The sequence below is a fragment of the Ictalurus furcatus genome, chromosome 12 (assembly GCF_023375685.1).
Source record: "Ictalurus furcatus strain D&B chromosome 12, Billie_1.0, whole genome shotgun sequence".
Classification (NCBI taxonomy): Eukaryota; Metazoa; Chordata; class Actinopteri; order Siluriformes; family Ictaluridae; genus Ictalurus; species Ictalurus furcatus.
In genome coordinates this window covers 17824507-17839809 of record NC_071266.1, presented here as the reverse complement: position 1 = coordinate 17839809, position 15303 = coordinate 17824507, and the positions used below count along the sequence as shown (strand labels likewise).

The 15303-nt window shown below is 38.4% G+C and overlaps 1 protein-coding gene across 1 annotated transcript in view; it reads left to right on the top strand.

Moving 5' to 3' along the window:
• ptprua (protein tyrosine phosphatase receptor type Ua) overlaps positions 1–15303 on the top strand; it is a 92448-nt gene that overhangs the window by 73197 nt on the left and 3948 nt on the right. The window contains exon 7 of the mRNA XM_053638136.1: positions 3897–4190. Within this exon, the coding sequence (XP_053494111.1) occupies positions 3897–4190 (294 nt within the window). The remainder of the gene's footprint in view (positions 1–3896; positions 4191–15303) is intronic.

The following is a 15303-nucleotide window of genomic DNA, read 5'->3' as shown; positions in this document are numbered from 1 at the left end:
ACTAGTGACTATAATTCCCATCGTGCACTGAGGACTACAAACATGGCCATCATGGACCCCAATTCCCAGAACACACCTTCATTCTAATCACGCACTCCTGCATCCAATTTTCACTCGCAGTCACACCACACATATAAGAGACTGTTCAAACACTTAGTCTTGGTGAAGTGTTACGCTCAGTTGCTTAGTCTCTGTTGTTATTCCAAGCCTTATATCATGTTTGCTTTTCTGGTTCTTGACATTGTTTCCTCTGTTGACCTCGATTCTCTGCCTTGTCTAGTTTAGCCTGTTTGACCCTTGCCTGCCTATATACATTGATTTCTGCCTGATCCTTTGGACTTGTTATTTTATTAAACTGACATACCTGCAATTGCTTCCGTCTCAGCCTACAATACATGACAGTCTTCTTCCTTTGTCAGATAATTTTGTTAGTTGTAAGCATTTGTTTCTAGAAAGAACTAAATATTATTTGCCAATAGATTAAAGAAAATTTAAAGTTTGAAAGTAGTAGTAAATGCATAGAAATAGGTTTTTAATAAGCTGATATTTGGTTTATGGTGAGCTTGTATTAGGAAGTACACTATTATTTAGTGTACCTCCTATTAGGAGGTAATACTAGATACATTTGAATTTATTCAAGATATATTAACTTGCTAACTTGTTTGGTTTTTTTTTTCCCTCAGTGAAATAACTTAATCTATCTGCAGTGTATAACTCCAGTTTTTAGATGTGTTTGAAGAACCCAGTTTGCCAATTTTGATTTATCAGGATTTTACTCTGTAAAAATTACATTTTAGTAAATGGAAAATATAGAATATGCAAATGTATCTAATATTTCTAATTATGAGATCATTCTAAATGAAATATAAGATTATTTGGCATATTTTTAGATCATTTTACTCATTTTAAGCTTTCCTTTTTCTTTTGCTATTGGTAGATATTGTAGAATTCCATGAAGATTATAATGGGATTGTAAATCTTCTCTGACAAGTAATAATCTTAAACATTCACTGAAATCGCACTGTGTTCGTGAAGGACTTTTTTTTTAATACATCAAGTGTAGAAGTTTTTTTTTTATTATTGCTTTAAAGACAACATTTTAGAATAATACTTATTTTCACAGTGATTTAAAAGAATATATATTCTTTTAAAGCTCAATCTGGTGCAACATCATGTAAATAGATGTATCATATGTAGTTATGCTAGCCCAAGGATTTTGTATACGTCAACATTTTATATACAGTGGTGCTTGAAAGTTTGTAAACCCTTTTTAGAATTTTCTATATTTCTGAATAAATATGACCTAAACATCATCAGTCCTCAAATTATATAAAGAGGACCCAATTAAACAAATGAGACTAAAATATTATACTTGGTAATTTATTTATTAAGGAAAATTTTCAAATATTATATATATGTCCATGGCAAAAGTATGTGAACCTTTGCTTTTAGTGTCTGGTGTGACCCCCTTGTGCAGCAACAACTGCAACTAAACATTTCTGTAACTGTTGATCAGTCCTGCACATCGGCTTTTAGGAGTTTTACCCATTCCTCAGTACAGAACAACTTCAACTCTGGGATGTTGGTGGGTTTCCTCATTGAACTGTGTGCTTCAGTTCCTTCCACAACATTTCTATTGGATTAAGGTCAGGACTTTGACTTGACCATTCCAAAACATTAAATTTATTCTTCTTTAACCATTCTTTCACAGAACGAATTGTGCCTTTGGGTTGTTGTCTTGCTGCATGAGCCACTTTCTCTTGAGATTCAGTTCACAGACAGACATCCTGACATTTTCCTTTAGAATTCACTAGTATAAGTCAAAATTCATTGTTCCATCAATGATGGCAAGTCGTCCTGGACCAGATGTAGCAAAACTGGCCAAAACCATGATACCACCACCATGTTTCACAGATGGGATAAGGTTCTTATGTTGGAATGCAGTGTTTTACTTTTTCCAAACATAACACTTCTAATTTAAACCAAAAATTCGGGTCATTTAAACCCAAATTTTGATCTCATCCATCCATCCATCCATCAAAAAAACATTTTTCCATTAGCCTTCTGACCTGTCCATGTGATTGTTAGCAAACTACAGAAGGGCAGTAATGTTCTTTTTGGAGACCAGTGGCTTTCTCCTTGCAACCCTGCCATGCACACCATTGTTGTTCAGTGTTCTTTTTCAGTTTCTTTTCCAGCCTGCTGAGCATCAGCATCTCTTTTTCTGAGGTCCCCAGAAATCTCCTTTGTTTGTGCCATGATACACTTCCAAAAACATGTGTTGTGAATATCAGACTTTGATAGATCCCTGTTCTTTAACTAAAACAGGGCCCTCACTCATACCTGATTGTCATCCCATTGATTGAAAACACCTGACTCTAATTTCACCTACAAATTAACTGCTAATCCGAGAGGTTCACATACTTTTGCCACAGATATGTAATATTGGATTATTTTCCTCAATAAATAAATGAAAAAGTATAACATTTTTGTCTCATTTGTTTAAATGGGTTCTCTTTGTCTACTTTTAGGCCATATTTATGCAGATATATAGAAAACTCTAACAAGCTTTCAAGCACCACTGTAGTTCATGTGTCTTACATTCTACATAGTTCGTGCTTGTGTCCATGGGCAACCCCAGTGATTGTGTTTGCCCCCTTGATACCTGCTTACTTCCACTTCACTTATTCCAACCTAATTTGGAAGTGCATCACAGAAGCCCTTGAGCTTAATGTAAAAGCCCCATGTACCCGGTTATTATGAGATCCAGTCAGTAGACTGGTTAGAGTCACATAGACTTGAACAAAAATAACCAGTTGGCACACATAATCAGTCCTGCAAATGAGGCCTTATGGTCAGAATATGCCAATTTTTCAAGTGCCACTTTGTTGTGATTAAATGCTTTTGTGACTCAACCTCTACTCAGAGCATAAATAAATGTTCCATAAATTATAAGATAAAGGTAAAGTAATTATCTCTAAGTACTTTAGAGTGACACACATACACACACGTGCACACACACACACAAACACACAACAAAAGTGGCATAATATAAACACAGAGGGAAAAGCTGTCGGAATAAAACCCTTGTGGAAGTGCTGCTGAAGAAAGATGTCATAATATAGTCTACATTGTTTTCTCTAAAATTCACATTAAAAGCTGTAATCCAGTTCTGATTGCCTTCACAATCTTTCTGGGCACACTGTAGTCTTCTTAAATATTTTGTTTACGAACACGTTTGGTTGACCTGCTATTAGTTTGGCATATATAGATTTATTCTGTTTGTTAAGGAAATAGTTTGGTGAGAAATCAAATTACACAATTTTCCAATTAATGGTGTCAATCAAGCCAAACATGTTTGATGACTGACATCTGATTTTATAGTTTCACACTTGATCTATCAGGCTAATTCACAGTATCTCACATAATGGAATGGAAGTCCTGCCCAAAATCATTTAGAATTGTAGATGTCCAAATCTTTATTTACAGCTCGGGTTGTCAACAAATTTGCCGTTAGGTGTATTGGCAGCTCTAAATTGCCCCTATGTTAATAAGTGTGTGAATGCGTTGGTGTTATGTTTTCAGGCCATATACTGTCTTCATAAAGAGGAGGGGCCTTAGAGGAAGAAAAGCAATTACAGTTGTCAGAGATGGATGCCCATTTCCAGTTGCATGATGAAATGCAGGAAGTGTGTCTTAAACCACACTGCCAAGTCTAAATTGGGAGAGATATACTTCAGTCTTTTGTTCGTATTATTAACTTGAAAACTAAAGAAACAACTTTTGGACACCAAACATGGTTTGGCTGATGAATTAAATAGAAAATAAAGGTGTTCAGAATTATTTTCTATTTAACCTACATTACTTCTCCTTTCACTTTTTTCATCTTTATCTAGTCCCACCCACCCCAATAGCCCCACCCCAACTGCTGCGGTCAGGCTCCACCTACCTCATCATTCAGCTCAACACAAACTCCATAGTGGGAGATGGACCAGTGATTCGCCGGGAGATAGTGTACAGAGCCAGCCATTCTCCTTGGTCAGAGACTCATGGCGTCAGCTCTCTCACCTACAAAGTTTGGCATCTGGAACCAGACACTGAATACCGTATCAGCGTTCTCCTCACCCGACCTGGAGAGGGGGGAACTGGACCACCTGGACCACCTCTGATCAGCAGAACTAAGTGTGCTGGTGAGTGAGAACTTAATTGTGAAGGTGCTTCTAAAATGTTCAAATAAGAAAACCTGTACAATGTTCTTTCAGACATGTAGATGTCCAAAATTATATGATAAAGTGTTCTGATCTTGTCTTGTCAGATAAGCGTTAATTGACCGCAGACCTGGACACTTTTGACATGCATATTTTGTTCTACATTTACATGTATGGCATTTGGCAGACACCCTTATCCAGAGTGACTTACAGAAGTACTTTGAAGTCTCCATCAATAAATACATCCTGATATTGGTTCACTAGGTCATGGACTAAGAATACCATCAGTCAAAAAACTCTGTTGGAGAGGTAGTAGAAAAGCACACAGACAACACAATTTTTTAAAAAGTGCTAAATTACATTCTTCAGGAAGAGGTAGTTCTTTAGACATTGTAACATCTGCTAGTGACTCAGCTGTTCGGACATCTAGGGGAAGTTCATTCCACCTCTTGGGTGCCAGAACAAAGAAGAGTCTTGATGCCTTCCTTGTACCCTGAGAGATGGTGGCCCCAGTCTAATGGTGCTAGAGGTTTGGAGGGAGTGTGGTGCAGTGCGGGGTGTGAGAAGGGATTTGAGGTAAGTGGGTGTTGGTCCATGTTTGGGCTTTGTAGGCAAGCATCTGTGTTTTAAATCTGATGCAGGCAGCTATAGGATGCCATTGGAGGGAGCAGAGCAATAAGGGCAGTGTGGCAGCTGCATTCTGGATCAATTGTAGAGGCTGAATGGTGCTCTATAGTAATCCAGTCTTGAAATGACAACGGACTGAACAAGCACCTGAGTGGCCTTCCATCTGATGTTGTAAAGTAGAAATGAACGTGTCAGATTAGCAATGTGAGAGGAAAAGGACAGTTGATTGTCTATGGTTACTTCACGGTTGCGTGCAGTGACTGAAGGTGAGATCAGACATCAGAGATTGTTCTCTGCAGTGTGTTTCAGACAGTTGACTTCATATTGTTCTTGTTGATGGATAGCTGGTCGACTTTGCTCTGACCCCTCAGCTATTTGTTTGTCCTCTGGTGCAGTCATGCATTGCTCATGCTGATTGCTTATTGCCCTGTTGCTTCGGTTTGTACATGCCAACAATATTTTCTAATGAACATTTCCTAAATGTAAATAACATTTCCTAAAATTTAAACAAATGAGTGATTTAAACCCAACCATCTTTTTTTACTGTAATATACCGACCAGTCCTAGTAGCTTTTTTGCACATTTGACAGATAGATGCTGTCAGTTCACTGTTGTTGCTAGGAAGTTGTAGTAGCAGTATCTTGCCCTGTCTTGTAGTAGTTATTAGTGAATGGCTTCTGTGATGGACGACTGAGAAGTGAAAGGATCTAATTCCACATTCCCAATACAATTAGCTAAAATACGCACTGGGCTAGTTACTTGGGTGCCTATCCTGATGTGAGAGGTAATTTAACTCTCTTACAATAATATAAAAACAAAATCAACAGAAAATTGTAACACCATTTTTTTGTGATGAGTAGCTAGAAGGATGTCATCTGGCAGGAAGATGTTAGTTGCACAAACAAGTGATACATTCCTGTTGGGGAATTACTACAGCAGTGGTTAATGATGCACTTTAATATATGCACTTGATATATGTGCAGGATCCAGGCCGTGTACTTACTCTAATTATTCATGGGCTGCTATCCAGCATTAACTTGAGCTGAATGTGGCTGAAGTGGAATGTAGTCACTGATTCAGACCCAGAGCTACGATTAGCCTTTATCTCTATGATGTTTAGTGCTACTTCTCTAGTGTCCTCTGGTCATCTGCTGGTAGAGCTTGATCAGGCACGGCCCACTATACAGAGATGCTGGGACAGACCCAGGACCCACAAGAGAGATCATGTCTCACATTTGACTCTCAGGTTCACCCAGGAGGAGCAGGAATCTGTGTGTAGGAAGTCTGGATTGAACTTCTCAACCAGTTGCTACTGTGACCTCCACCAGAAAAAGTGGAATGTGAATGAATAAATGAAAACAAAAAGCCTTTAATATGATGCAGAATTACTATACCATGATCAATAATGCACTGCAGTACTTCATATACAGTGATGATAGAATTTTCTATATTTCTGCATAAATATGACCTCATATTATATGACCTCAAGATATCATCAGATTTTCTAAAAGTCCTAAAAGTAGATAAAGAGAAGCCAATTAAACAAATGAGACAAAAATATTATACTTGGTTGTTTATTTATTGAGGAAAATGATCCCATATCTGTCAGTGGCAAAAGTATGTGAACCTTTGCTTTTAATATCTGGTGTGACCCCCTTGTGCAGCAACAACTGCAACTAAACATTTCACAATCTGTGTGACTGTGTATTGTTGGAGTCCAAACGCTTTTGTGATGGTTTTGTAACCTTTTCCAGCCTGATGAGCATCAACAACTATTTTTCTGAGGTCCTCAGAAATCTCCTTTGTTCCTGCCATGATACACTTCCACAGACATGTGTTGTAAAGATTAGACTTTGATAGATCTCTGTTCTTTAAATAAAACAGGGTGCTCACTCAGATCTGATTGTCATCCCATTAACTGAAAACACCTGGCATTAATTTCACCTTCAATTAACTGCTAATTCTAGGTGTTCACATACTTTTGCCACTCACAGATACCGTATGTATTATTGGATCATTTTCCTCATTAAATAAATGAGCAAGTATAATATTTGTGTCTCATTTATTTAATTGCGTTCTCTTTATCTACTTTTAGGACTTGTGTGGAAATCTGATTATGTTTTAGGTCATATGTATGCAGAAATATAGAAAATTCTAAAGGGTACACAAACATTCAAGCACCATTGTATGTAAAATATGTATCTATTCCAATCATGTTTTTTTCTGCAGCTAATGCTTAACACTAATGCTTTAGATGACTTTTAAAGGGTCAGTGATAACTGCTTTAAACAGTGTCTATCAGTGTATATGTGGCATTTCCCAAGTGGAGGGAGACGTTTATCCTGCCAACTACACCAGAAAAGTGGCATTCCCAAGTGGAGGGAAAACGTTTATCCCAAATTCAGTAAATCCAACTACGCCACCCTGGGGAAGAACCAGGGAAATACTCCCAAACAAAAGGCGCACAGATAAGTTTCACCAATCGGGGCAAGGAACATGAGAGTGAGACATGAGTATGAATATAAAAAATTTGTATTTTATTATGACACTTAAGCATCATTTAAAACTTGACATGAAAATATAAAATCGCTTTCACATGAAGCACAGTAAGTATTTTAAAAACTAAGAACTTCTCCAGGCCCAGGCTTGGCAGGGACAAGGCAGGCCAGCTACGACTCAGGAGGTCATCCAAACCTACTGCAAGTCACACCAAAATCATCACACACTACCTACACCATAAGGAAGTTGTTGTGTTGGCACACTGAGCATGCTGTGAAGCACACCACCGAATAAATGCAGCTAGCCTCCCCTGTCCCACCAAGACTCACTAGCTCCTGGAGAGAAAAAAAAGACACCAGTTAACCCAAAGTTACAGACACTAAACAAGACACAAAGACAAATATTACAGACACTATGGTATTGTAGCTATAACACCTAGGCCCACTGACATCACCACAAGAAATAGAGGCAGTTGACAACACCCAAGCAGAACCAGAATTATGGTAAACAGTACAAATGACAATTATGGCCACTATAGCATGGAGACAGTAAGGCTTAACATACACCCCCTCAGTAGTAAAGTGGTTAGGTGGAACAACAAACCTGAAACAGGTTTGAGGCTAGGAAGTACTAATTTTACCACTCTTAGACTGTTCAGTCTTACTATGTGGTTACAAAACAAACGAGACATACATCCAAAACTAAAGTAAAACAAAATACATAAAACCATGAAGGAAAACAGTACATAAAGCAAAACAATTATTGGAGCAATAAAGCAAAACAGTTATTGAAGCAAAACAATAAGTAAAAACAAAACAGTAGCGACGTCACATTCGGCTAGGGATTTGTCTTAGAGACTTAGCTCAACTCCCCACTCTCAACTTAACACAAAGATCAGAGTATCAAACTAAATCTAGCAAGTCCCAATGTGAAAAAGGGAGAGGTACACTTACCATTAGATTGAACAAACACCAGACGCGAAGTTGTATGATTACTCACAGGTACCACGGCTCAACATACATACACATCATTCAGCCACCGGCTAAATGTTGCGATCACTTTACGCGATCTCCGGCGCCAATTCGCCTCAATGCACGCGCTACCAGCGCCGCTCTAAGACTATAAAAACAGACAAATTAGCCTTGAGGTGTTCACCTCATTACGCCGTGACAAAGCCTGAACGTACCTGAATGAAAGTGGAAACCAGAAATACCAGGGGACCGAGGGACTCGGAATCACCAAGACACCTATCTGCTTACCGAAATAAGGGTCCTTAAATAATCAGGTAACTCTCATCCTATTGGTCTGCCGAAACCATATCCCAAGCAGAACCAATAGGACAGCCAAATCACTTACCCTGCCACATATAGTACAAACTGATATTATTTTAATGATATGTGAAACTTTAATATGAAAACCATGTCATAGATCTCAGAGCATTTAGTCAGCCAGTGAACAAGATGAAAAACTCTATGAGCTATAATGCATGACACACTGCAATTATTATAATGAATAAAAGGGATATGGAATGGACTGGATGCTATGTGCTAAAACCTTAATACCATAAATTTATTATTAATATGGCAGCACACTGGCACAATAGGTAGTGCTCCCACCTCACAGCTCCATGGTCACTGGATCAGTACTGAATTTAGGTCTGTGTGGAATTCAATATGGACTCTCTGAGTCCATGTGGATTTCCTAGGAGGCCTATATTTTTCTCCTCCTGACAACCCAACCCATCCCCCATTTTTATTTATTTATTTTTTATTGTGTGAGAATGGTGCACTGTTGTCTCATAAAGATTGTATTCCATTGTATTCCACCACAACATTGAGCAGGATAAATAATTATTAAAAATTAATTAATGATTCAATTAATCAATTAACAAAAATAAGATCTTAGACTCGACTCTTCGTTGTTGTTGTTGTGTTCATATGTCTTTTACAATAAACAGCTCATAATAAATATACAAACTCAAATGAGAACTTAATTAACTAGAAAATACTAAATGTAATGTGATTAGATGATACATATGATCTTGGATTAGAGCAAAATCTAAAACTGAGCTCAATATCTCTGACAGATTTCATTGTGTTTTCATCAAAATCCCAAACACAAAAATGACTTTTAGAACAATTTCTGAAAGCAATGACCTCTTTTACAAAGTGCATCACAAAACATTGAGTATCCAAAAGATGTCTCCATACATCAGGCACTTTTTGCTCTGCAGCCACCCCCATACAGGCAACACAACCACTTTTGTAACCTATAAACTGGATAAGAGAATTTCCTGGCTTGCTCAGTAAATGACCCACACAATTCTCTCCATTTGCCCCTCAGACAAATACTTCGCCCTTTGGTTCCTTTCAATGGAGCAACCACATAGCTCACAATTGAGTTGTACCTTCATAGACTAGATGGCAGGGTATTCTTTTTTTTTTTTTGGTTGTTGTTGAATGTTTCCACACATTTGCACCATATACTTATCATGTCCTGCATGAAATTAAGAAAAAAAAAATAGAAAACATCCTTCTTCTGCCTCCATCTGCACACTATACCGTCAATGTTATAGTCACCATTTGATGTGCTCTCCTCTCTTCAGCTAATGTTTTGAGATAACTGTTTTTTGATGGTTCCTCATTAGCATGAGTTAGCATGCAGCAAGTCTCTCACAAGGGAAATGCATGACTTTCAGAATATAGATGGTGGTAAGACAATGGGCATAAGTGAATGATACAGACACCTTATTGTAATTTCCCATTTACTGTTGTTTGTTTGGGGTCATGTACTGTGTCCAACTGAGTAGTTTATCATATATCATAAAATATCCTACAGCACCCCCAAGAATAGACAAACTTTTTTCAAATTTGTCCTGTGAGGTGGCACTGTTGAATGTTGAACTGTAAGTACTTGCACAGAAGCTCAATTTAGTTTCGGGACATCATTCTGGTTTCATATGAAACTCTACACTACACTGCTTCATCTGAGTGCCAGTAATCTGCCATGGAAGGAACACGATGGATTCCAGTGAATATATTAATTCCAATGAAGGTCATCATTTCCTCCATACCTTGAGTTGGCTGCAGCTCTGGATGGGAGGCAAAGATATTTCCATTGTGCAAAAAGGAGTTAAGAAAAAAATTCAGCACCAATATTGCAAAGATGGATGACAGGACTTGCACTAGAATCCCTCCAAGCTGAATTCAGTGCAACATTATAGTATCTCATCTGTCTAAGCCTCTCTTTCAGCCCCTTCAGTGGCCACCTCTAACTATGGGGGTATTTTTGGCACATACAGTAATTAAACACGAGTTCCACAAAAACAAAACAAGACTCACAAATAACCAATAAGGGATTCACAAATATTTTAGTAATTCACAAAATTGTTTTAAGAACGCACAAACTCACTTCATGTATTTGTCGAATCGGCTGCTTTCATTTTTAATTTGCTCTGTACACATTTGCGCATCACATGGCATTTGTGAAGTGGCCTGTATTTGTTTTTGGATTTCTAAAGTATTTCTCACATCAGCTTGTGCAATTCAGTTCATGAATGAGTGTTTTTTTTTCCCACTGGGTTTCAGATAATGAGTCTATTTTTCACTAATGCTCCCGTTACTCCAGCCTGTAAGTAAGCATGCAAAAATGAAATGACGTCAACGCGTCATGCTGTCTAGCTTGTCTGAGGTTCTGTAATAGTCAGCTGTCTCTGTGTGTGTCATACACCATACAGCTCATCAAGCAGAATGTCTCCTGAAGACTGCAAAGACTCTGCAAAGAGTGCATTCATCACATTAAAGCATGATTTAACTGTACAAATCTAGTTGATTATAATAGAAAAACACACTAAAAAGTGCCTTATTGTGATAAAGATCAGTAGAATCTTAATTTTTATCTCTCAGAAATTATACTTACAATTATAAATGGCCATTCAAAATTACAAATGGCCATTTAAAATTACAAATGGCCATTTATGGCCATTTTAGTGAAGTGCAGAGGCCGGTGTTACGTCTAGAGGGTAAATGTAATATAGATACAGGCTGATAGTAGCTCTATAGTCTGCTCAATGTATTTCATATGAGCAGCCTGTAGGCTCTGTATTCTGTTTGGCAGGATAGTGGCCCGTGCTTGAGAAATCTCTCACAGGAATGTAACACTTGTTTGTACAAGGCACAAAAGCATAAAAGAGAGCTCAATTTATTCATTTTGTCAATGCAAAGATGTATAATACCTACTGGCTTGTATTAGAGCATGATTGAAATAAGCTATTTCCCTGCAGTTTCGTCTTCACGGATCACCTGCCAATTGTGGTCAAATTATTAATAAATTATTAGGAGATTGGTAGATTGTTAAATCTTCTTCAATTTCTTCTTAGATTATCCTGCTAGTATACATTAACGGCATTTATTCTTTTACACCTAAGTGGTAACGTTAAATTTGCTGGATGTATTTATTTTTTTTTATTTGAAATTGCATATAATATAATATTATCATATTATTATGTTAGCTTTAAAAAGTAGCTTGGATACTTACTGATGTACCCTACAAAATTATATAAAATAACCAAAATAATATTAAAAACAAAATAAGACAAAATTTCTAATCTAAATATTTTGTTTGTATGATGTATTTTTTATTTGGAACATATGATTTAGCAACTTTGAAACAAATTGTGGCTCTTATGATATAAATCATGATATGATCTCATGCAGCCTGAAGTTGGTGGGCAGATGTAAAGCTCATGGAGGATAAGAGAGAGATATTACATTTGCAACAATGTTCAGTATAACTGTATTAAAAGTTTCTATTAAATGTGTCCAGACAAAAATGAGCTACCTCAGATTTGCAGATCCGTTTTCTACGGCATAAACAACAAAAAGCATGTGGCATGTTGCAACTGTTCCGTAATACTTTTCTTTTTTTACTAGGTGCTGCCTGGTTTTCCATTCAGTGGTTTAGTGAATCTAAATGTAAATGTCTGACTGGCCATCAGATAATTATAAATATGTATTCCCACTGTGATCACATAGTTCATTAATCTGATGTGATTTATGACTTCTAAACTCTGTGGCAGTTATAACTTTGACAAAGTTTGTTAAAGTATGTTACAGCCTACAGGCTGAAATATTGAGCGAACATTTAGTAAAGCTGACAGTAAATAAAGCAGGGGTTAGGGGGAACCTAATCTAATTTGTTTCAATATTATCCTCATTATTTATGTGTTAGGGCACAGTGGCTTATTGGTTAGCATGTTTGCCTCACGCCTCCACGGTTGTGGTTGGGGATTTGAATCCTGCCTCCGCCCTCACTGCACAGAGCTTGCTTGTTCTCCCCATGCTTTGGCGGTTTTCTCCCTCACACAAAAAGGCATGCATTGTAGGCTGATTGGCATTGGGGGACACTTCACACAGGGTGTCCCCCAAGTTGACTGGGATAGGCTCCAGGCTCCCCCGTGATCCTGTGTAGGATAAGCTGTATGGAAAATGGATGGATGGATTTATGTGTGCAATACTATCTTGGCTAATATTAATATTAGAGTATCCATCCATCCATCCATTTTCTGTACCTCTTACAGTGAGGGAAAAAAGTATTTGATCCCCTGCTGATTTTGTATGTTTACCCACTGACAAAGAAATGATCCGTCTATAACTTTAATGGTAGATTTATTTGAACAGTGAGAGACAGAATAACAACAAAAAAATCCAGAAAAATGCACATCAAAAATGTTATAAATTGATTTGCATTTTAATGAGGGCAATAAGTATTTGACCCCTCTGCAAAACATGACTTAGTACTTGGTTTAAAAACCCTTGTTGGCAATCACAGAGGTCAGACGTTTCTTGTAGTTGGCCACCAGGTTTGCACACATCTCAGGAGGGATTTTGTCCCACTCCTCTTTGCAGATCTTCTCCAAATCATTAAGGTTTCGAGGCTGACATTTGGCAACTCGAACCTTCAGCTCTCTCCACAGATTTTCTATGGGATTAAGGTCTGGAGACTGCCTAGGTCACTCCAGGACCTTAATGTGCTTCTTCTTGAGCCACTCCTTTGTTGCCTTGGCCATGTGTTTTGGGTCATTGTCATGCTGGAATATCCATCCACGACCCATTTTCAATGCCCTGTCTGAGGGAAGGAGGTTTTCACCCAAGATTTGACGGTACATGGCCCCGTCCATCGTCCCTTTGATGCGGTGAAGTTGTCCTGTCCCCTTAGCAGAAAAACACCCCCAAAGCATAATGTTTCCACCTCCATGTTTGACGGTGGGGATGGTGTTCCAGGGGTCATAGGCAGCATTCCTCCTCCTCCAAACACAGCGAGCTGAGTTGATGCCAAAGAGCTCCATTTTGGTCTCATCTGACCTCAACGCTTTCACCCAGTTGTCCTCAGAATCATTCAGATGTTCATTGGCAAACTTCAGACGGGCATGTATATGTGTTTTCTTGAGCAGCGGACCTTGCGCGCGCTGCAGGATTTCAGTCCTTCACGGCGTAGTGTGTTACCAATTGTTTTCTTGGTGACTATGGTCCCAGCTGCCTTGAGATCATTGACAAGATCCTCCCGTGTAGTTCTGGGCTGATTCCTCACTGTTCTCATGATCAATGCAACTCCACGAGGTGAGATCTTGCATGGAGCCCCAGGCCGAGGGAGATTGACAGTTCTTTTGTGCTTCTTCCATTTGCGAATAATCGCACCAACTGTTGTCCCCTTCTCACCAAGCTGCTTGGCAATGGTCTTGTAGCCCATTCCAGACTTGTGTAGGTCTACAGTCTTGTCCCTGACATCCTTGGAGAGCTCTTTGGTCTTGGCCATGGTGGAGAGTTTGGAATATGACTGATTGATTGCTTCTGTGGACAGGTGTCTTTTATACAGGTAACAAACTGATATTAGGAGCACTCCCTTTAAGAGTGTGCTCCTAATCTCAGCTCGTTACCTGTATAAAAGACACCTGGGAGCCAGAAATCTTTCTGATTGAGAGGGGGTCAAATACTTTTTTCCCTCATTAAAATGCAAATGAATTTATAAAATTTTTGACATGCGTTTTTCTGGATTTTTTTGTTGTTATTCTGTCTCTCACTGTTCAAATAAATCTACCATTAAAATTATAGACTGATCATTTCTTTGTCAGTGGGCAAACGTACAAAATCAGCAGGGGATCAAATACTTTTTTCCCTCACTGTATCCTTACTGGGTCACAGGGAACCTGGAGCCTATCCAGGGGGCATGGTCAGGAGATACCCTGGGCAGGGTGCCAATCCATCGTAGGGCATAATCACACACACATTCACCTCACATTAAATATTAGGGTATGATTTAAAATAATTAAATTCAAATGTCCAGTCAAATAGAAAAATAGTTGAATTCTCATTGAATATCTTACTTACAGATGAGAGATTAAAGGCTATTAAGGGTATTTTTAATGGCATGGATTGGGTCCCCTCAGAGGGATGCATCACTGCAAATCAATACAAAGTTATTCTGACTGATCACCTTTATCCTATCATTAGAAACATTTCTATCCTGATAGGAAGTGGTCTCTTCCAGGATGACCCCGCCCCCATCCACAGGACATGCAGGCGTCACTGTTTGAATTGATGAGTATGAAACTGATGTGAATCATATGCTACACCCTTCACAGTCACCAGATCAATCAGTATGGACACCTATTGTAGAATTTATTTTGGACCCATGTATTAGATAGCACTTTTCATCGCCATCAACAAAACACCAAATTAGGAAATATTTTTTGGAAGAATGGTGTTCATGTCTCCAGTACAGGTCCAGAGACTTGAAGTGCATTGAGGCTGTTCTGGTGTCTTGTGGTTGTCCCACACCTTACTAAGACACTTTTTTCCTTAAATTTGTTATACGTCTGTAAACATCATCATGTGCTTGAGAATTTCTGTAGATATATATGTTCAGGGCTTGTGAAACTCTTTTGAACTACTTTTCCATGGCTTCAAATATA